The 23855-nt window shown below is 36.2% G+C and overlaps 1 protein-coding gene across 50 annotated transcripts in view; it reads left to right on the top strand.

Moving 5' to 3' along the window:
• The window catches only part of RIMS2 (regulating synaptic membrane exocytosis 2), a 447314-nt gene that overhangs the window by 370813 nt on the left and 52646 nt on the right, over positions 1-23855 (top strand). For 42 of the 50 annotated variants that reach the window (XM_086881253.1, XM_086881272.1, XM_086880958.1 and 39 more), the window contains 2 exons: positions 4316-4488; positions 22745-22986. The exons of 1 other annotated variant lie outside the window; for it this stretch is intronic. In XM_086881253.1, the coding sequence (XP_086737379.1) occupies positions 4316-4488; positions 22745-22986 (415 nt within the window). Of the gene's footprint in view, positions 1-4315; positions 4489-5438; positions 5679-22744; positions 22987-23855 lie in introns of all 50 variants that reach the window. 7 more of the 50 variants (XM_086880988.1, XM_086881121.1, XM_086881310.1 and 4 more) reach the window with 3 other exon arrangements.

Below are 23855 nucleotides of genomic sequence, written 5' to 3'. Positions count from 1 at the left end.
AACTATTGAAATAGTCCAGAATGGTTCTTTAATCTTCTGGTAGTAGCACAATAGACAATTGTCTGAAACATCTTCCCAACATTTTGATCACTAAAAACATTGACCAGATTTGTATGCAAATTTGTATTTGTATTAAATGCTAGCAAATAAAACCTGATGAGTAGACTATAAAAAAAGAAAAGATAATAAAATAGACGTTTAGAAATCACTGACAATGTCAATTGCCTGGACAGCTGCATGACTGAATAGTCCAAGATGGAAGGCTGGTAACAATAGAGTAAAGCAACATGAAACATTTTAAAACTCCTTTTGAACTAGAAGTTCCACCCAGTTTCTTTTCAGAAATAAGAGCATCAATGTCAGATGAGTTGCAGCTCTATGTGTCCTGTCAGCTACTTACTGGTGGTTCACAAAGAGGTCAAAACATTTGCAGAGGTTGTTGTACTAGGAAACAGAGTAGGTTGGTTTTTTTTCAGCTTTAATAATCACAAATTTATCACTAAAGGCCAGTAATCTCTTGAAGTTAAAAGCCGTAAGCACTAACCCCTAACTGTCCTTTTGTTAGGCTCTCCAGCTGATTATTCTACTAACACAGATAAAAATGCTTTTAGAAATTTTGGAATACTGGTTTGATAGAAACTGTAATAATGAAATTATTCTCATTCTTCAACACTGCAAAACAGGACAAAACCATCTTACTATTAAAATTACAAAAGCAACTTTTAATCAATCTCTCTGCTTTCAGCAGACTTCTCATTTTTAAAACAGCTTGAAGAGCTTGGGTTTACTGCTTAATGGGTCATAAAGTCCAGAATGTTGCCTTTATCATATGAGTCTTTATTGGGGTGGAAATGAGAATTTAGTTGTGTTCCAACAAAAGAGGCCTGTATTTCCAGCCTGGGGAAAGTCAGGAGAGAATTTTCCTACTGTCGTGGCTGGTATTTAAAAAAGAAAAAAAATAGAATCTGAAAAGAACCTTTTAGTTAATCTTTATAGTGTGCAGGTACATTTCACCACACCCTGGACACCTGATTGTTCAGCCCAGATGAGCTGTGATGCTCTTTAGTGGCCTTGTACTCATGTTTTCTGCTGAGGGATATTGGAGCACACAGGGCAGTTGCAGGAGCTGATGATGTAACTCAGTGGCCACGCTGATCCAGCCATGGGGGCTGCAGTTCCCTGTCAATGTGCAGTCAGATGGTGCAAATCCTACAGCACAAGATGTAGGGACAGCACTGGAGAGGGATGGGAAATGGTATCTGTTTTTCAGATATAATGGGGGAATGGTGCTGAGTTAAAACTTACTTTTTCAGTCCAGTAGTTGGTCTTGTTATACAGTGGGTGACATTTAGAAAAAAAGAAAGTGAAATTTGGAGGAAGAGAGGAAGGAAGGATGTGAAATATATGAAGATGGGATGCTTTGGGACAACTTTAACCACACAATAACTGAAAAAACAATAGCACAAAACTGAAAAAATGGTTGCATTTTACAGTTGGAGTATATGACATGGAAGAAACAAAAATTTTGAAAAAATCAATATTTGCACAGTGGAAGTGCCATTTTACTCTTGAGGCAGACAGCAAAGGAGCACTTCAAAAGCTGCCTTGTATAGAACCGCAGTTTAAGAAAGAAATGCAAAACTAAAGTGCCACATGGCTTCTGTCAGACAAGCAATAATGTTCCTTTGCTCTTCTGTGCTGGAGTTACGGGAACACTAATGTGCAATACACTACTGTAATCCATTTCCTAAAGAAAATTAAGTCAGATATAAGGTTAAAAGTACACCTCAGCAGCAGAATAAAGGGTAATTAGGAGCAGTTAATGGGTGAATATGAGGTGTCTGAACTTTGTCCAGCAAGAAAGACAATTTAATTTTATATACTAGATGTTTCCTTGGTAGGCAGCTAGCAGATGCTGACACTGTAACTCAGACAAGGTATAAACAAAACCTTTAAAAAATATTGTATATCAACACACTCAGATTTAATGAAAGGATCAATTAACTTTCCCAATTTTAATCTAAAAACATCCTGAAGCTGTAACAGTCAAATAATATTTCAGTGACATCTCTCCCAACAAAAAAGCATTTGATGGAAAATATATTTATGTACTACTGAGAAAAAAGGGAGAAGGTAATGATTTTATATATTTATATTTTATATATATTTTATATATATTTTATTTATATATTTTTTCACATTATGCTTCTAAAATTATTTACTTTTAAGTTTCTTTTCTTGCCAAAACAATTCTCAGCCTTCAGTATATATCACTAGATTATTACAATTTTAGTCAATTGCATTGACTAAAAAAAAAAATCAAACTAACACAATAAGGTGGTTTTTCTTACAAAATATACACATTTTTCTAGGCATAATTATTTTTTATTTGTCTAAGGTAAAAACTAAGTAGTTGCTCTTTTAAAAGGAGTTTCTGAAAAGGACACTCCTTTTATTCTGGTATAATGTTCCATTATCGCTGATGATCAGGACAGCTGTTTAATCATTGATTTTACGTTCCCAATTGGATATATAAGTAATAATATGCACTGTCTTCTTCATCAAGTAAAAACATTAAGGGCATCAATAGAACCAGTCAGTAAATATTAAAACTTTTGAACATTATTATCACAGAAGTACTCTGAGTTTTTGGGTGTCTAAGTTCACTTTCACATTTAAAGGCTGGGAGGTACTTGAATGGTTGTTGATGGACACAAGTATGTAAATTAGTATAGATCAGGAAGAATGACAGAGATTGGTGTAGAATGTGCAACCATTTTTGTAACTGTGGAGTTATGGCTATGATTGGTCACTCTCTGCAGCAGATGTGTGGTCTAACTTGCGTGAGCATTTTTTCTTGTTAATTTCCCTGTCTTAAAATGAGCAAAATAACTTACTATTTCTAAGTGTAAAAATACTTTTGGAGGAAAGGCACTGAAATGCTTTTTGAAATCTTATTTAGATAAATCTGAAATCCCATTTCAGATACTGCACAATATTTCAGAATATTTCTCAGTGTAACATTCCTTGTAAGAGAACAGAAAGAAATGATCTATATAGTTCATGAAAGAGAGTTACTCTAAAACTATAAAAAAGGGACCAGTTTAATGGCTAAACCTGGACACTCTTCTCTTCTGCAGTACTACACAGGTCTGCTATTTTACATGATGAATTATTTTCTTCATGTGGCTGAGTACAATGTTGCTATCCCCAAGAGTTCAACAAGCCACTGATGTGTTAGGCCGATTATTTTTCCCACTGTTTGCTTTTAGTCCTGTCTGTGCTGCTCTTTGTATCATTCTGTACCATCTTATTTCCAAACAATCACCTGGTGATCATTGACAATTCACCCTGAAGTACTGTTTTCCTGAAAAGATTACCTGTAGCAGCCCATCAGATTTCTGTATACAGAGAAATGCCTGTATATGAAGAGAAGGAAAAATATCTTTCTGCTCTTTATTATATTTGCATACAGTGCCATGCAGAGTGGCACAGATTTAACATTAATTTAGTGCTAATTTGTAACAAAAACAAATAGCCATTGTATTTTGTTCAGATCTAACCTGAATACTGCTGCATGATACTGTCCATGTCATATAGTCTTACTGCTGATCACCAGTCATGTTTGATATTACTGCTAACAAGCTCAAACACCTTTGTAATCTTTTAGTTTCTGAGGCACATGTACATTTTCCCTACAAATTACCTCTAGTCCAGACCCATATTTTCAGACTTCCAGGACAGCAGTTCAGCAAGATGCAGGTTTGTTTGCACAGCTGCAACATTGCTTTGTCTTTTGATTTGATAATCTTATCTATCTGTTTACGTGGGGGAAAAAATTAACATTTGTCAGTTAGAAGTTCTTGTAAACAGGCAAGGCCCCAAAAGAGACATGTACTTTATAAGATAGCATGCAGCACATTCTGTCTCCTGTTTAATCTTTCATGAGCTCAGTAATCAGGCAAGTCACTAATCTCTCTGCTTTTCTTTCTGTACTGGTGAAACAGTTGTGGTAAGAATATTCTATGAGGGTTTAGATGTCTTTTCTAAGCTTTGTGAAACTTTTGGACATGCTGGAAATTTTGTACAAGTTAAAACTGCAGAGCTAAGTTAACTGGGATAGAAAAGCAGAGTAAAATAGAAATAATAGAAACGAAGACATAACTTCTATTCTGTATCAGGGAAAAACTTCATTTTGAAAGTTCAGGCAGTGCGGTGACAAAAGCAGTTTAGATGGCAGGAGGGACCAGGTCCATAGCTGATGTGTGGTAGCATGTCACAACAACACCATATCTTTGTCCCTTTCCTCTTGCAGTATCGGTCAGGGCGGGACCCTCACCGAGGCTCGGACAATGTTTCCAACAAGTCCTCGGACAGCGATGTCAGCGATGTCTCGGCCGTGTCCCGCACCAGCAGCGCGTCCCGTTTCAGCAGCACCAGCTACATGTCTGTCCAGTCAGAGCGCCCGAGGGGAAACAAGAAAATAAGGTGAGCATGATGAGCTACCGTGTCAGCTGTAGCTGTGTGATTTTAGTAATGGAACCCTTACCAATATTTGTATTTGACATTAGCATTTTGCCTAGAATGGCTTAAATGTCTTTTTTATCCAATGTTTTTTGAAGTCTTCATGGAATTTGTTTTTAGCCAAGTTTTGTCGTCTTGGATTATCTAACATTCACTGAAATAACAAACATATGCTGTCAGCAAGCACTGGGGACACACTTTATGAAAACCATTTTGTAAAATATACTTAATATGGCTGAAAAGACAGTTTAACTTGAAAATTTGTGCCAGCAGAGGCATCTGATTTTTCTTTTAAATAGAATGCTGAACTTTTGTAGATGATTTATTTTTGACATAGATCAATTCAATTTATTTAATACTTATACTAGTCCAATTTAACTGTAGGTGTACAATCATTGAGCTGCTCTTCAACAAGTTGTACATTGTGTATCTATGACCAAAACACAGAATTTTCTTTACCTGCACCCTGTGTGCAGTCAGAGGAGCTTTGGCTTTCATTTGGTGCACAAATGAAAGAAAATTTTTCTAGAAGGTGTAACCCACCTCCATCAGCTATAGTAATTCTCAAATAATTATCCTCTTAAAAGAAAGCATTTTCAAAAGTTAAGCATCTGCTTATATGAACATTTCTAGGACAATATTGTTTCTGTCACACATTTCTTTCTAAATGTGAGGTATTGCCATGAAAGTTTTATTTGAATAGGGACTTACTAAGAAAATGTTCCAAGGCTCTGTAGTGTAGGCTGGACTCCTAGCCAGCATGACTTTCATTATGTCTGCTTCTATCCTTTAGTTTTTATTTCATTTCTTTTGCATTTCTTTTCTTCATGCATGTTCTTCTCCATGACCTTAACTTTAATTTATTATTTTCTTTTTTCTTTTTGCATGCCTTTTTCAATTTTTGTTGACTTCAGAAGGACAAGAGATGTAGAGGGGAAAAAAGAGGGAGGGGTGGAAGGGGATGAACAAGATGAAGTATTTCCTGAGGAGGAAGAAAAAGAGGAGGAGGAGGAAAAAGCAAAAGAGCAAGAAAGTAATGAAAAAGGGGAAGGGCAAGAGGTGACAGAGAACTGTGATAAGGAGGAAATCAAAGAATCAGGGCACGATGAAAAAGCTCAAGAAGACCAAGCTGAGGAAGGGAAAGAGGATGACAGGTAAAATATATTTCTGTTCATATAGATCGATTCTTTCTCCTTTATGAGTACCCTACTTGTCTTCCCTTTTTATTCCCTTTGCTTGCTTATTGCCTATGCTCTTTACAGCTCTTTTTTTGTTTGTTTTTGCTTTCAGTCATCATGCTTTCATATTTAATCAAGTTTCATTCTCAGCTTCAATGAACTTGTTCTGCATACCAAATGAGGCAGCACACCAACTTGACTCATTAATATGCATACAACTGCAGCATATTATTTTTTAAATTAGTTTAGGCTAAAGTTTGGGTTTGACTGTAATAAACAGTAAAATTGTAAGCTTCTTTGTTATATTTCCTACTTGAATTATTATTTAATGGAAAAACATTTTGTTGAGTGAAAACTCAGCAATATCAAAATTATCAAAAATATTTTTTTTGTTCCATATGAATAACTGTATATAATTGCTGTATTGTGGAAGGGTCATGCACTTCAGCTGCTGTGTTGTATTCAGAAACATTGCAGCACAATTGGCTCTGGTTTTATCAGATAACATTCTAGAATTGTACGTTTTGACACAAATCCTTAAAACAATGTAAATGTTTGACATTTTGTATTGCAAAATCCATGTATGTCACATTGACAAAAATACAACAATACTCTTTCTTCACTAGAAAAAATTAGTTTCAGATTTGATTAATATTCTTGAACCCATTCTCAGTCACACAAGGATGGCAGAAAATCTCAGAAAAAATAAGTTTTCTTTTAGCCTGACAATTCTGTACTACCTCTAAATAACTTGTGCCTGTAAAATTCTGCTCATATACATTAAGGCTACCCCAGAGCAATCTATGGAAATCCATTTTATTTCTTTGCTACAAACTTATACATGTATATGCTTCTATATGCTCACATAACAAGTATGTTGGGATACAAAACATACAAAACAAAGGGGATACAAAGAGAGAATCAAAATCCTAGTGTATAGTCTTGGTGATATGAACTAATATAGACATACTACTGCCTTTACATATTGTGCCATCCTTCCTTCACTCATGTTCATGCAGTTCAGATTTTAGTAAAAACTATTTAGAAACAGCTATCTTAATTTAAGAGTGCCTTGGCATATGTGTTCCAGGGACTGCTGTATGGTAGTGTGTGAAAGGATTATTTAAAGACCTTTTTCTCTTTCCTTTCCCATTAATTTCCTGGTCCAATGGATCTGAAAGTCCTGCCTTTCAAAAGCATGACTCTGTTCCTCATTTCTAGATTTCACTCAAGCTGGTCTTTAGCCAGTATGCTGCTCCCCATAGAAAGTAAAGTCCTTTATGAGAAACAGCTCCTTGTTTCCTGTGCTAACATGTTCATCTGATTTCTAGCTACTCTCTGCCTTCAGGAAGAAATGACAAAAGTCAGGAGTCTCTACTCTGTAAAGAAAGATGTTATTATGTGACCGTTGTGTAGTGACTTTTGTTTGTGTTAGATTTTGGCTCCCTTCATGGAAATCCGTCTCTAATATTATTGACCACTTCTAGTATGCAAGCTGTGAACAAAAAAAAATTCCTTTCCCATGGTAGAGTCAGTGCTCATTTTTTAGGATTTTCTGAACATTTTTCTAGGGTAAGAACCAAACAGAAAGGCCAGATTGATTCCTGGATAGGGGCAGATATAGGTATGTACACACATTTATATACACACATACTTGTGTCTCATTAACATACTGAAATATTATTACTTGTGTATTCAGTGGACAAGCCTGAAGGCAGGATCAATTGTCAACATTCTTGAAAATTCAGTGCTTTCTGCTCATTTATCTGGAAATTTTTAAAATAACACATACCTGTCAATTTATAAGATAAAGCAGTGAATTAAGCTTCCAAAAAAGAATGTTTTCAGACACACCATAAATATTAAAACTAACCAAACATTTCAATTAAACATATCAATAGGCATTTGAGAGACCCAGAACAAAGGCAGCCAATTTTTCCTTGGTAGAATAGTGGTAAATTATCACTCAGATCTTGAGATCTTGGGCACCAAGGAAAGCTATATTGAAGATGGGAATTTTCAAGACACACTTTTACTTCAGAGGTTCATCTGTAGTTGGACAGCAGTCACCTTTCCTCTTGGAATTCTGAAGTGCAGGGGCTGCTCACAATGGTGGCATCATCAAAAATGACCTTGTCAAAAACACCTCATACCTCTTGATGTTACTGTGTTTATATACTTTATAAGTGATGGTAATAGTCACACTAAGGTCTTCAATCTGCTGAGATCATGATGGGGTTGAAATGACTGTAAACACGGACATCCATCACTAATTCATTCCATGCCTATTTCCAAGAGTACCTTGGCACAATATAAGGCATTAGCTTTTGGAACACTGGAATATATTAAATCAATTAACCTTTTTTTGGCAGAAATAGTTGCAGCATCAGATTTTGCCTTAATTAAGCCTTGTAAAACAAACTTTGGCATCTGCTTGACCTATAGGGAAATCATAATTGTGTTCTTTCTCTGCAGTACATGTTAGCAAACAAAGGGTGGTTCCAGCTTTGCTGTTGAGTATTTATTACGCAGAGTTCACTGACTTTTTTTCTTCCTCCATCTCCTTGATAATCTCAGAGTCAAAAATAAAGGCTTCTTAGATACAATCTTTGATCATTAATACTTTTTATTGAAGGTAACCTGTGTAAGGCCACTCTAAATTTTATCCCTTCTTAATATTTTTTTTAAATATCAATCCTAAGCATTAATTTGGATAGTCACAATAATTTTATTTCACCATGTGGGTACACAGCAAATATAGTCACAGAGCAGGATGTCAATGTTGAAATACAATAGAAAAATACAACTTCTGTTCCAAGCACACAGAGTCTAAATCATGAAATAACATATGAGTCCAGAGACACAGAAGAACAAAGAGATGTTCCACGTGACAGAGAGGGGTACAACACAGTACTGGGGGCATCTTGACAGCAGAGAATGAATGCTAAGAGGCGATTTGAGGAGAGAAAAAAAAGTATCTTTGTGAATGCTTTTGGAGAGCTGTTTTCAAGCATTCAAGACAATGAGGACAAAACATGAGGTGCTTGCTAAAAATATATCAAGTGGGTGAGGGACAAGTTTGATGATCAGGAGTTGATCTTTCAGTCTTGAATGAGAGACGATAAATATAAGGAGCAAGTGCTAGGATACTAAGAAATAAGGATGAATTATCTACAACTGTGTAAAAGAGTGTAACTTTTTACTGATGTGTGGAGAAAGATGAGGTAGTCAAATAGAAAGGCTATGAAACTTTTCTCTTCTCTAGTATCCTGGAGGGGATTAATTACCAGGGCTGGAGAAAAGCACTGCAGTATCTGTGATTTGAAATGGTTAGAGAGTGGACATATCAATTATCTGTGTGAGTGGACAGAGAGGGCAGAGATGGGAAATAAAAGGCTTGTGCAAGTCACAGAGTTTTGCTATGTATTTGGAAGGAATCAGTGATATCCTGTGTGAAGAAAGGAAGTGAATTCTAAAAGATGGTAGAAGGAATTGAGCTGATTAAGCAGGAAGATGACACAACCAAGAAAGGAAAATTTGTAGTGGAAAAATTCAGTTGGGATGTAATTTTGCAGAGCACTTAAAAATTCAAGAAACAGAGTGCAATGTATGGCTTTAAGTAATGTATTCTTCTTTAAGTAATGATACAAAACCTTTTGTCTTTTTAAAGTTTCTTCATGCTTTTTGTGCCCCTTCCTTTGTTAGGTATAAAGATTCATTTCAAATTCACTTTCTAGTTGTAGTTAATTCAGTAGAAAAAAGTCTTTAGAGAATTTGATTTATAGGTTTTAAAAGTGATCCCTGATGAGTATTTGTTCCTTAGTTTTTCATTAAACTGTAATTTTAGTATTTCAGGTTTATGACCCTTCCACTGTGACTGCAGCTATTAACAACTAAATGTCAACATGTCAATGCAGTCTTTGCAAGCTCCTTCACAGGGGTGGAAGCCAGTAATGGTTTTGAAAGTCTTTTTTCTGATAAAAATATAAAAAAACTGTACAAATGATAAGACACTGAGAATCGATGTTCAATGTTTATGTGCTGTTTGGTTTTTTAAAGCTATTTCAAAGTTATTTTAATGATTACTCCAACTGCACTATTAGATAAAAGAAGGTAATTTTATCTAACCTTTGTAGCCAAACAGGCCACACACATGTTTGGAAGAGAAAATAGATAGATAGATAGATGATAGATAGATAGATAGATAGATAGATAGATAGATAGATAGATAGATAAAGGTTCACCCAGTGTCATTTCTGCCATAGAGGGAGAGAGAACTTGGGTCCAGCTATGTCAATGTTCATGTAGGTTTTCAGGGAAAACCTGAAATTCAGTTACCTGCAGCTCTCAACAGAAGATGTTGGTCTAGCAACTTTTTCAACATGACAACAAAGTGATCTTGTCATTCCTGAGATGAGAATGGCAGGTTGCAGTACAATGTTCACCAGCTCTTCTCAGCTGCAAAATGTTGCATTATCCAGGCAATTGTGGCAGGTGTGATCCACTGGGTCCTTGAACAAGAAGCAGCAACTTTATTTTGTGTCTCTCTAACGTAACTCTTCTGCACTGTTATGACAAGATAAGCAGAGCTGCTTACATATTGCCATTCTGTGTTTTTAAAATCAGAGGACCAAAACCAAGTCTTTTTTCAGTAAGACTTTCCTAGTATTATTATACTATATATATCTGAGTGGAGTCTGTTAGGAGTTTACAAACAGCTCTTACCCATTTGAAGCATACATTCAGAGCCATTACTTTTTAATGTAAGATTTTTACCTTTAGTTTTCTACAGAAAGGAAAATATTCAAAACTACGAATTCATAGAGCTACTGGGTCTCAACACACATGGATGATAATTTGGCCATTTAGTTTTCTACATTTTCATAGATGACATTTAGAAGAAAATTATCTGTAGCTTCTGGAAAAATATAATGGAAAAATATGCAAAAGAAGAGTGGTTCCAAATGGTATTATATGAACATATATATTTTTATGAAATCTGTACTGAAAATGGAATAAAAATAATTTAAGAAATCTAGTAAAGTCACCTAAGTTATTTGTCACTGTATATAGAACCCTTGAAGATCTGTTTTTTCCTGTAACTTTGGAGTAAATACAAAAGATATATAGGCTCCTTTACAGTTAGTAAAATAATTTTGATACACTGGGATATAAGAAATTAATGAATTTGGAAGCACACATTATTAACAGCTGAACAGTAAAAATAAGTAATTTGAAACTGTCCACAGCTTTGATATAAGGCATCCAGCAGGGAACTCAGGGATTGTGACTACAATGCAATATCTTAGAGACTGCTCCATGAAATGCAGCCTGCACTTTTACCTCTGTTGAGACAAATCTGACCTGTGATCCATAAAGCACTGGTGCACTCCTGTTACTAAAGTTCATTTAAAAACTGTTCATCAGTAGTTTAAACCAAACAAAACCACAACAAATGCAGGGAGAAAGCCCTGTAGACATGCAAGGAAGCAGAGATGAAGGAAAAAATTAAAATGAGGGTTTGAAGCAAATGTAAATGTTGAAATTAGGTTTTGCACTTTTAAGTGTGTTATAAAAAGATTCATTTTCTGAAAATATTTAAAGCTAGGTTGAATCATAAGTTTTCAAATAGATAGACTTTTTTATCTTTATTTGTACAGGATTGAGCACAACAGATCTAATGACAATAGCAACAGCAAAAACTAAAAGTGCTGTAATAACTTATAAAAACAAGGGATTTAATATTGAAGCTTATAAGGCTTTTTTCTTTCCTTCTTTCTTGGAAATTATGATTGGACAGATATAGCTCTGTCTTAATGATGTATGTTCTCTTTTCACCTTTTATTTTAATAGAAGAGTGACAAGATTCTGTAAAATTAATATATATTATTAAAAATGTAATAAATATTCTTTAAAAACTTCATTAAAAATAATAAGTTTACCACTTAGCCTTCCAAGAAGCAAATATAAACCCCTTCAAGTTACTTCTTAGAAGTATTTCTAAAATGCAGTTGCTGGATTTGTGCTATTGCCTTTGAAACACATTGCCAGGCCCATTTACCAAGTACTGTACTTTAACTAAAGATAAGGGGCCCAATGCTGGTGTTCCTATTATGTGCTTAATAGCTATGGAAATGCTTCACTGGTTGGGCACTGCCCATATATGTGATTTTAATGTTTTTTACTGAACATCTGAACATTTTCAGTAATTTCACTGTACCTGTGTGGTGTTCATATTTCTCCTAAAGTCCATAAGGTGCTGGCTAAACAAGCTGGGAGATGTGTCATCAGATAGCTCCCAGCAGGAAATCAAATTCCCTTAAAATACCACTGAGAGCCCAGCCCCTGCCAGATAGCAGCCACAACATAAACACCATTCCTTTGGAGGCCCAAGGAATAAAGAGGAAAGATGCTTCAAACTTGCATGGTGTGTGCCATGTCTGCATTGTCTTAGCATGGGCATTTGGCCATAGACCTGCCTCCTCCAGCTCAGAAAAACAAAGGGTACAGGCTTGGGTTCAGAAAGATGTGAGACACCTTTCCTCACGTTTTCTTTTTTATGATGATAAGTTTTCTGTGTGCTTTTATAATTTCCCCCAGAGACCAAAAGCTACTCAAAGTCATTTTATCAAAGTGACAGAAGTCAGACAGGCAAGATCATGATGTCCCAGATAATGTCTCTTTGGTTGAAGTAATTACGGCTTCAGATCTCTTGCTCATGTCCGTTCAGTTCTCAGTCCCAGAAGATCAGTTCAGAGACATGCTATGAGTTTTGGAGACGTTAGCAGTGCCTATTTTGACCCTGATTTTTCAGAGTCCTCAAGCAACCCGAATTCACAAGGATGAGGGAAGTGTCAGAGTTGTTTTATTCTTTAGACAGGCACTGCCACATACATTCATATAAGCATTAAAATGAGCCTGAGCAGATTCCATTTGTGCAGTACTAATCAAAGAAATACAGTCTTTCATGAGTGAAATATAGATGCAGCTATAGTGAGATCCATATTGCTGACAGAAATTTATTTTAAAAAAGCCCTTTCAAAACATCTGTCTCTTCCCTGAGTATTATGTGATTTTCTCTTAATGTAATCTCAGTAGTGCATCCTGTCCAGTTCCCCCATTTCTATCTTCCAAAGTTTTCTGTCAATGTATTTTCTAAACAAGTAAACCTCCCTCACAGCAATTTCAGTTTAGCAAGATGATAAATCATGGTACTTCTTACCCTCAGGCAAAACACGATGTCTCTTACTTCTGTTTATTTTTGAGCATTTCAGCCTTCAAGTCTGAATTTTTTCTCATTTTCCTCACTGGATTTTACATTATTTCTCTGGTGATTTACGGTCTGGGACACATACTGGATTTAATATCTGTTTTAGCAATTCACTGCTTTTTTTTGATTTCATAGAACTCTATTCAGCCCTTCCAGAAACAACAGTGAGCAACACGAACAAGTTTGCAGTGTAGATTGCGACAAGCAGTGTTAATACAGAAAACCGGGAACCCTTTCCTCCGTCCCTCTTGGAAGACTAATTCAGCAGCAGGTTGGAAGGCAAACAACAGTTAACTTTCAGATTAAATACATGCAAGGTGTGTTCCTGCAAGAGAACAGTCTCTATTAAATTAGGTTGCTCATGATCACTTTTAATTTAGCAAGCTAGTTGTTACCCAGCCTTTACAAACACAACTTCTCTTCTAGGTGAGGTTAAAAAAGATGCTTTCTAAACTAAAAGAATTTGGGTGTTATTCAAAGCTCACTTGGTCTTTGACTGCAATGTAAATTATTGCCAAACTTTCTGAGCTAATATGGATTTCTTTTATTACCAATGAATATGACAGCTGACTAATGCAAGACTTCTAGACCTCAACTAATTTTCTTGCTAGACTTTTTTTGCATCCACACAGAGTAAACGACTAGTTTAGTTCACTGTATCAAAGAAAGGGATTTCATCAAAGATTCATTACTGTAATGAGGGTAATAAAGCTTTTCTGTAATTTTGTAGACAAAAACTTGAAAATTTATCAACACTAGACAAATATTAATATAATCTTCATTATAACTGCAATTTAAATTAACAAATAATATCAACTGTATATGTATTTTTAAAAATAACCAATTATTCTATCAGAGAAGGTGAGAAATCTTATCAAAAATCTCTGAAGCTCTGTAATTCAACTGCTAGCATTTGGAAACAGCTAGCTGTTACAGTGTTTTTTCTGCATCATTCATTTGCTGTGGTAATGTTTTGTAAATAATTCCCTGACCCCAAATTACTTCGCCATTTGTTCTTATTTGAAAAAAATTTGCTAGAGATGTCATGGAAGAATACTTCTATTATTTTATAATAATGAAGCAGTGTGGATAGCTTTACATCTACTAGAGACGGGGAGATACAGCTCAAGTCAACCTATGTACTGCAGCAGGTGAGGTATTCCTGATTTGTAATGAAAAAGACCTTTGAAAAAAGAAATTTCGTATCAAAATATTGCTACTTGTATTTTGAGATGTTGCCACTAGTTTTCTTTGAATAGTAATATACATAACAAAATGGATTATATAAACATTGCTCTATTTATCCCACCAACTTTCTTGTTGTAATTTCAAAAATAAACCTAATAATTAAGTCAGTCCAGTAGCTATTAGAGATTTATACCACCAATAAGTTAATAGAATAATTTTTGACCAAGTGGATCTCCAGAGACGAAGTCATTATAATTTTGAACCTGCAATGTCTCTCTTTGATGTGAATTGGCAGACAAGTACAAATATTGGCCGGAAGCGTTGTTCCCATGGAAATGTTATTTCCTACATCACAGCTGTCCCCATAATGCTGTTTTTGTTAAATTTCTTCAGTAAATTAATGAAATAACAGCATCTCTGATTGAGTTAACAGGTCTATTATGAATGGCATTAAAATTCATCTCCTGCTTGTAAAAAGCAGTAAACAAAGTCTTCAGTGGCTCTTCCAGGCTCACAGGAGACATATACTAGAAAATATCCATTCTAACAATTGAAAAATTGTTTAAATCCTTTCTATAGGACCCACAGCCCACAGCTGTACTACACACTTAACAATGTGGATTTTCACAATTATGGGTGCCTTATTTTAATTGGGGTTCTAATGAAAACTGAGCTGGAGAGCAATAATATTAATTTTGCTTTGACTTTAAAATAAAGAAACCTGAAAGGTCTGCCAAATGACTTGTGTAAATTTGATTCTCTGTACATATGCTTATGGCAGAGCAATGAGATTACAAGCTGTCATTTCCAATACTGCTGTAAAGACAACTGAAAAATACAAGAGCATCCTCAAAAATCCTACCAACAATATACAGTACAAGGGATTGTACTGATACCTTCTCCTTCACATTTAAAAGTATTAACAGCATTTTAGACTGGAAAAATGCCTGTGCTTCATAACACTGGTTTTATTAAAGTGTATTCATTAATAAGTGAAAAAACCCCAAGGTTTTCATAATAATTTTAGTCTATCATTTATTGAAACAGATAACATCTGTTACATCTTTACTTGGTCTTTGTATAATAAGTGATATTCTTGGTAATTGTTAGTGATTGCAAAGTCACTGGGTATAAGGATTCTGTACTGCTCCCTGTGCTGCTTTCTGCCACAGACTAGTGTGGTTCAGAGCCAGGGCCTGATTTAAAAGACAGTTTTATAAATCTTTAGCAGTACATTACTACTGCAGAATTTACCAGATTAGTGAAGAGGGAAAAGGAGACTGAGTGCAAACTCTGGGATTCCTGTCACTGGGACTTATTTCAAGCTGGCAGATGGATTGTGCTATCAGTGTGGGGTTTTTAGTTTGTGTTTTAGGATGGATTTTTTTAGTTTTCTGGTCTAAAAAAATGCTTCTTGATGAAATTGGGCACTTGCTGTATGAATCAGCCAGATTTTAGAAAATATTTCTGTTTCTGTAGACAAGAATCTGACCACAATGCCTTCCAACTCTGCAACTAATTTAAAACTGCAGCCAAAGAGTGTAGGTTTTTACCTATGGCAACAGGACGAGATTTTCCATTTACTACATATGTTACAATGAGCATTTATTATGTTTGCATCTGCTTCATGGAAAATATAACAGCCAAAATAGTATCAAGTAGTTCTAAAATTAGTATTTCCTTGTAAGATTATTAAATGCTTTCAAGTCCATCAGAAACTGAGAGAGGTAGGATGAAGCTTCTGACTTGTTTTTAATACCTAGCACCCAAAAATATTGAGTGAACCAAGTTTTTATCTGGAACCTATTTAGGATCTAGAACATTTTCCCACAGTGCAGTCCATCTTACCTAGTGCAAAAGTTACAAGACACATACTGTCCCAGGTAAAGTGGCTTTAAATCAGTTTCACTGCCTTTAGGACAGGATCCTTTCTCACTGTGAAACCTTCCCTCTCCTTAACCCAAACCTCACAAACAATTTCTTTCCATCTTGGTCAGATATCAAGGGAATGGTCTGCCTAAAGCAGGAGATAGCAAGGCTAAATCAAAGATCTTCTTGTGAGACCTATTTCTCAGCTTCTCTTCTTTGAGGGTTTCCTTAGGCACTTTATGGAATTCCCCCTGGCTATGCAACAATTCCAGAAAGGATTGTTTTCCAAGTAGCCAATTCTAATCATCATTTTTTTAAAGTTTCTCTGGTAGTGTTTTCTAATCTTTCAGTAATTCAGTACAAATATTGACAAACTGGAGAGAAAAACCATATAATTTCTGATTGCTGTAATGTCTGGAAGACTCTGAAAGCACATTTTTTCCAGAGAGTAACTACACTCTCGGTTTCGAAAACAGGTGAGTCTCTGCAAAGAGACAGTGAAGATTAATGCCTTTGAGAAATCCAAAAGCTTAACACTGCAGTTCCAGAAGGCTGTCTTTGAATAGCTGTAGTTGTTTACTGTTTTTCTTTAAAAGCCTTCAGAAAAAGATTTTGGGCTAGAATTGGGTTATTGAAAATCATAATTTGAAAACAATCTGAGATTTCTAATCTCGTCAAGGAATTTAAGGCTTAGTCTTAGACCAGTAAGGAAGATAGGACCAGGACATAGTCTTGATCATCTATATTGTTTAAACAGCTTGTGCTCTCTGTGGCATAGCTTTGTGCTGGACACATTGATAAGGTGCCCCTGATTCAAGGACAATTTATGAAATAGCATGAACTGGGCTCAGTTTACTCCAGGCAGGATGCCTGATAAAACCCTGTTTTGGGAAGGATGTAAGCTAGTGTAAGCTAGCCTGTGTGTATGCAGGCTGTCAAGGCTGGAAAACAGGCCTAACACATTTGATTGACTGCTCTAGGTGTGGCACAGAACTCTTCATTGGCTACAAGGATCATATTAAATTTAACAGAATCATAGAAACTCCTGAGTTGGAAATTACCCAAAACAATCATCAAAGTCCAACTCCCAGCCCTGCATAGAACAGCTCCAAGAGTCACACCAGGTGTCTGAGAGCATTGTCCAAACACTTCCTGAGCTCTGTCAGGCCTGGTGTTGTGACCACTTCCCTGGGGAACTGTTCCAGTGCCCAACGTCACCTCTGGGTGAAGAGCCTTTTTCTAAAATTCAACCTAATCCTCCTCTGACACAATTTCAAGCCATTCCCTCAGGTCCTGTCACTGGCACCACAGAGATCAGTGCTTGCCCCTCCTCTTTCCCTCATGAGGAACCTCCAGATTGCAATGAGGTCTCCTCTCAGTCTCCCCTTCTCCAGAATGAACAGACCAAGCAACCTGATCTGCTCCTCATACAGCTTCTCCTCAAGGCTCTTCACTATCTTCATTGCCATCCTTTGGGTGGCCTCTAGTGCCTTTATATCTTTCTTATTTTGTGGTGCTCAAAACTGCCCCAAGCACTCGCTGTGAGGCCTCCCTAGAGCAGAGCAGAGCAGAGCAGAGCAGAGCAGAGCAGAGCAGAGCAGGACAATCCCCACCCTTGCCTGGCTGGCCATCAGTGCCTGATTCCCCCCAGGACAATGTTGGCCCTCCTGGATGTCAGGGCACTGCTGACTCATGTTCAACTTGCCAGTGACCTCCAGGTTGCTTTTTGTGGTGCTGGTCTTCAGACTCTCATTTTCCAGTCTGTACATCCAATCCCCATCCCAGGTGCAGAATTCAGTGCTTAGTCTTCATTAAACTTCATATGGTTGGTGATTTCCCAGACCTTTAATTTGTCAAAGTCTCTGCTGAGCCTCTCTGCATTCAAGGTAGTCAGGAATTTCTCCTAATCTATTATTATCAGCAAATAAACTTCAAAACTTAGAATACTTTTGACATCACGGGTATCTGTCAGTCTGATTCTCCTCAGCTGGCTAACATGGTATATTTTTAAGAATACTGTTTAGTGTTTGGGCTCTCATACTCCAATATTGGCTTTAAATTACAAGTATATATAGATATCTTAATGTAATTTCTTTTCTAATGACTTATTTTATTTTTTTTTTTTTTTTAAGAACTTTCTGCTTTAGCTTTGAGAATTCCTCTAAAATTTATGCATATTTTCTTTATCTTTTTCCACTGGAAAATGGAAGTGTCTGAAAAGATATTTCCACTGAGGCCTGTCTCCAGCTCTTGGTTTCATCAGGTGGTTTCTTGGAGTTTGGGATAGTGCAGGAAGGAACGTTCCTGTGTGAGCTTTGCCCTTCACTCTCCTCTTTAATTTGGTTCTGTTAAGCCAAAGGCAATAGCCTGGCTGCCACCTTCACTCTGCTCTTGCTGTAGGCTGTGGGCTGCCACATAGCTGGGGTTGTGTGCTGATTTTGCTCTTGCTTTTGTTTCAGTAATGGTATTATTATGTCATTATGCACGTATTATTTGGACTAGGATAATTACTTTATTCCCCCCTTTATTTTATTCTTCCCCCCAGCATCTGGCTGTATATTGTTTTTGCTGAGGATATTTTAAAAATTATTATTATATTATAGGACACCTTGGGAACCCTATTTTTACTGCATATCTATTAATTAACTCATACATTTTCATACATTATATGTATATACTTTTATATAATGTCTGTTCTAAAATACTGTTGAACATATTTAACTGGATGTCTGTGAGATTTTGTTTGTGTATATGTACTTATAAAGAAAACTTCCAGTAATTTCTGTTTCTTGTTAGAGGAAAAAAGTTGTATGATTTACTCTCTAAATATTACTCTGAGTTCAACCTTTCTATTACCCCTGAAAGGAACCAAATCTGACATACAACACCCAGATTTTCTGGGAATGATCCATTTGTGGCACTGTCAAAAGACAGGCTGGGTAGAAGGATGGTTTGTACTGGAGAGGCTATCAAGTGTCTGCCAAGAAACATTAGTGAATGAGGGTTTGGATGGCCAGGAAGAATTCAGAGTGCTGATGAAGGAAGTGCTCGTGACCAATCTATGTTTATTATGAGGCACTATAAACCACTCAGAACTCTCCTAGCATGTATTTCTCAAAGCTTTTTTGCTAAGAGAAAAATTGCAAAGAAACAAAGTCCCTTCTATGAGATGGCTTTCTCCAAGGGCTGATTGCTGGTTAGGACTGTAGCAAAGATGTCTTCTCTGCTGCTTTTAGAGAAGAGGTAAACCTCCAAGCCTTTAATTGAAGAAAATAGTTTTGGAGCTCTACTGGAAAAAAATTTGAAGTTTGTGAATGAAATTTTGGTATCAGCCATTTGTACTAGTATTTGGTATATCCACTTAAATCTAAATCCCTTTCTCCTCATTTGAATTCCCTTTCCTACCTTTCTCAAAAAGTTGGCCAAGAGAAGGTTTCTGATAGGAGTCTACATCATTACTGGTAGGAGTACACCGCAAAACATTTTGTGATACAGAAGCCTTTAAACAGCAGCCAAGAAGCAAACTCTAGTAATTCATAGTATTTTCATAGCTAACTGCACAGTGAAACCATAGTGACTCTTTTAATACACTGATCTCTTTAACAAGGGCAACTATTCCTCTTAAATAGAACTATAAATCTTGGAAAAAACACAAGAAGAACCTCAGAGGCACATTCAACTCAGGAAATGGTGACCTTCTCTTCTGTGTAACTTTTTATATTAAAATGCAGAATATTTCTGTTTCCACTGATGATATAGGACCCTTATTGAATGGTAATATCAGTTCTAAAACAATGCATTAATTACTATTCTCCATATGACAGGAACTCATTTTCTGGATATTATTTTTGAAAAAATAGATCGCTGATTGTTCTGCAAGCAGTGGAAAAACTTACTTCCCCCATCAGCCTATATATGCTAATGAGCTCCTACTGGGAGAGATTCAATAATGACTTCTTCTGCAGTCTTTCCCAAAGAAGCATTCGTAAGATCTCTCTCCAGAGATCTGTTTTCAAAACAGTTTTGGAAACTAAATAGCTTTATTTTCCTATTGCTCTGTCAAATTTGATCTGATTTTTAAAAAGTACTAAAAAGAGACAGACCTGACTGAAAGCACACATTAATCATATTTCCTTTGAGAACCTGGATTAAAAACAGCATTACTGGATAAGGTGTCCAGATGAATAACGAGGAATGGGACCACCATGCTTTGAGATGATTTATTGCTCAAGTAAGACAGGTAAGATGTCAGTCTGAAGGCATGAGATTTAGAGGAACAAGTCAGCTGTAGCTCAAGGTAGTCATGGGTTTCTTCTTCACGCAGAAATATATAACCTTTTGGTCCAATAGACAGTTGACACGAAACTTGTTTTCACTTATTAACCTATCACTTTTGCTTAATTTTGCTGCACTGCCTCTGTCTCTTAGCCACCAAGCTGACAGGTCACATACTCATACACACACCTCTATTACAGTTTCTAGATCTCTTACTTACTCTGTAAGTCAGATTATTACAGCTCAAACCTCAAACTATTTTACCTAATGTAATTTCTTCCCTACTCTAGGCATATTCTTATAAGAACATAAGTTTATAATTTTTCTACCCAATGTCTGTGTACCTTCATCATTACATTAACCCGAGCTCTTTCCAAGGCTGCAGACTGAACCCCTCAGCATCTGTGGAAATTTCTATTTTTCCATTTCCCACAATAAGGGCCTCTAATTTTCAGATTTTTAGTAAAACTTGGCTTAAGATAAAGTTGAAGACACTAGCTCTTCAGAGCAATGTTTATTCTAGAACTCCAGTATTTTTTACACGCAAGATAATGTTGAAACTGAGAACTAGTTTCTGTGTCATCTGTTTTCTTTGAATTCTTGGAGGTGTTGGTTTGATAGAAATACAGCATGTGATGTTATCCTCTAACAAGTAATTTCACATGGTGCTAATAAGACACAGAAATACAAATTCTCTTTTACTGTTTCCCTGCCTTCCTTTTTACCCACATCCTATCCCACTCCTCCCTTGGCGATAAATGCACCAGTGAGAATCAGTGTGTACTAACATATAACAACAAAGAGACCTAAAAGAGGGTAGGAAAAAAAGCTTTCAGGTTACCACTGTGTTCAGTCTTCTGTGATTGTGTGTCCAGGCAAGGCCACTATGGCTCTCTTTCAGCTTTGTTTTGTGCTCCTCCATCCATGTGATCCAAACTCTCATTCATATTTTTCCTTGTAACTTCCTGGAGAAGTACACTCAGTATTTTTTTTCAATGGTAAAGGTTTACTTCTGCTATGAACTAGCTCTTGGCTTTCCCTGTGGGTTGTGGCTAAGCTACAAGTCTTCATTTACTTTTGAGTGCACTGCATTAATTCCATAGATAAGTAACTGGCAGAATATGTATTGCAAAAAAACTTTATAAAGAAAAAATTATATGAATTTCCTTATATGAAATAGATTTCAGGCCACTATAGGTAAGGGAAGAGGAGCATATATTTTTCTATACTCAGAAAAATTTGCTCTAGAGACATTTGTTGAGCACTAAAGTTCTAGCAACAGTCTTTGCATGTATTTGAAAATCTGTTTAAAAACCAAAAATATTAATTTTAGCCTTTATATATTGGTGATTTAACAAAAGAAATAATTTCCCCTGAGTTCCAGAAATAGTCCACAGTTTTGTGGATTGTTTAAAATGGCATCTCATGAGGACTTTTTGGTGAGAAGCACTGTACTGAAAATAATAATAAATGTCTAAGTTCAGTGCAAGAACTTCATAGAAATAGAAAATTCTCTATATATTTTCAGGCCCACATGTACCCCACAGAGCTTCCAGTTCTGGATATTTGTTCAGACACCTACCAATTGGATGTCAAGGCAAAATTTGGATAAGTGCTGTTGTCACCAGTGTAGATTGCCATTTCTGAGGCAAGGAAAGGTCCCTTAGCCTGGACCACTGGTAGGTCAGGTTCCCCTGGGACGCATGAAGTGCTGCAGCAGATAGTTTAGCCAAATAGATGTGTGCAGCCACATAGAGCACGTTTACACAGTCTCTAAATGAGTACATTAGAATTGAATTCCGTTTTATCAGTACTGATGATCCATGCCACGTAACAGTCAAGTGTTGTGTGAAATACATATGTAGTACCTGTATTTGTTGATGCAGAGATGGAGGGAAGACCTATGGATGTTCATTACTGTACAGTGACTGAGCTAAACCAGATTACTGAGAACATCCTTGAAATATCTGAATGTTTAGTAACCAAAAATGGGCTTCAGACTGATGTGCTTTTCCACTCAGTAATGAATCAAGTGTCTGTTTCCCAAAGAAAAATACATTATTTGTGTGTATATATGTCAGAAGAAGAGGTGCACAGCACTGACGACAGAACTTAAATTTTCTAAACAAATAGTGACTATATTATATATGGATGCATTAATTCTTTGGTATGCTTTTGCTGGTAACAAGTTTTAAGTCAATCAGTAAATAAGAGCTTGTATTTTAAAACACAACTTTGATGAGTCAAGTGTTTTTACAGTGGACCAACCAAGATCCTAGAATTAAATTTTCTCCTTTTACCTCTTAAAGCCAAACCCTACCTGTGTGATTAGCTGCTTTTACCCTCCAGTCTCCCAAAACCTTCCATCTGAAACCTGTCCTTTTCTGTCTTCCCCTTTTTACTCTTTGTCTGCACTGTTTATCCGTCAACTGGCTGACAGTGTCTTTACATCCAAAATGCAAAGCAGACAGATGGCCGTCTCAGGAAAGAACATGACTAAGAGCACCAGCATCAGTGGGGAGATGTACACGCTGGAGAAGAACGATGGCAGCCAGTCGGACACGGCAGTGGGCACTGTTGGTGGTGGCAGCAAAAAGAGACGCTCCAGCATTGGTGCAAAGATGGTCGCCATCGTGGGGCTATCAAGAAAAAGCCGTAGCACGTCACAACTCAGCCAAACTGGTAGGAACTAGATTTATTTTTTTTCCCCCCCTTTCAAATTACCATTTAAATGTACATAATACTTATGTATTACAGTTTAATCAGTTGAAGATCCTGTTGAAGCTGCCTCATCAACAATATTCTATGGGATGAAGAAAATGGTCAATTATCTCTTTTCTCTGAACATTTATTAAACTTTTTTTTTTTAAGCAAAAATCCTTTTCAGGTTGGACCGAAGCTTTTATTTTCTGCTTTGTGGAACCTGCTTAATACCCTGATTCCTTACTTTTCAGCTTTTCAGGAGCCAGCATGAGCTGTACTTCCATTTGGGGGGATTCCGTACAGAAGTTTGTGAAGGGTTGCTGAAATGTTGCAAGATGCCTTTTGTTTTGTCACAGATAATGTTTGGGTATTTCAACATGAGGTTTTTTTCACCTTTGAACATGCAACTTTATTTTGAAGGAAAACAATTTTCCTGAACAAAATTATTCTATATTACTTTAATGCAAATGTTTTATTGCTTTTTAATTACTATTTTTTTCAGCCTACCAGTATATTTGCCATCTGTAGAAGTTTTCCTCTTTTCTGTATCTCTCAGTTCAAATTGGATGCTGAAATGCTACCTTGGAAAATGGAGAGTTTTTCTGCTTTGATGCTTAAAGTGTTTTAAATCTTACACATTTTATTCTATTTCTTCTTATTTTGGGGAAAATCCATATAATACACTCTGAAAAGCTCAATGTCAAATAATGACACTGTAAAGGACAAGTGTATTTTACACAGAAAAAAGTTACTTGCATTTGAATCACATTCATATAAAAGAAGAATTTAAGCAATTTATATAAGTATGCATATATATAATATATTTCAAGGTATATACAGAAGATATC

The sequence above is a fragment of the Cyanistes caeruleus genome, chromosome 1 (genome assembly GCF_971803275.1).
Source record: "Cyanistes caeruleus chromosome 1, bCyaCae1.hap1.1, whole genome shotgun sequence".
In the NCBI taxonomy this organism is placed as follows: Eukaryota; Metazoa; Chordata; class Aves; order Passeriformes; family Paridae; genus Cyanistes; species Cyanistes caeruleus.
This window is presented reverse-complemented; position numbering and strand designations above follow the sequence as displayed.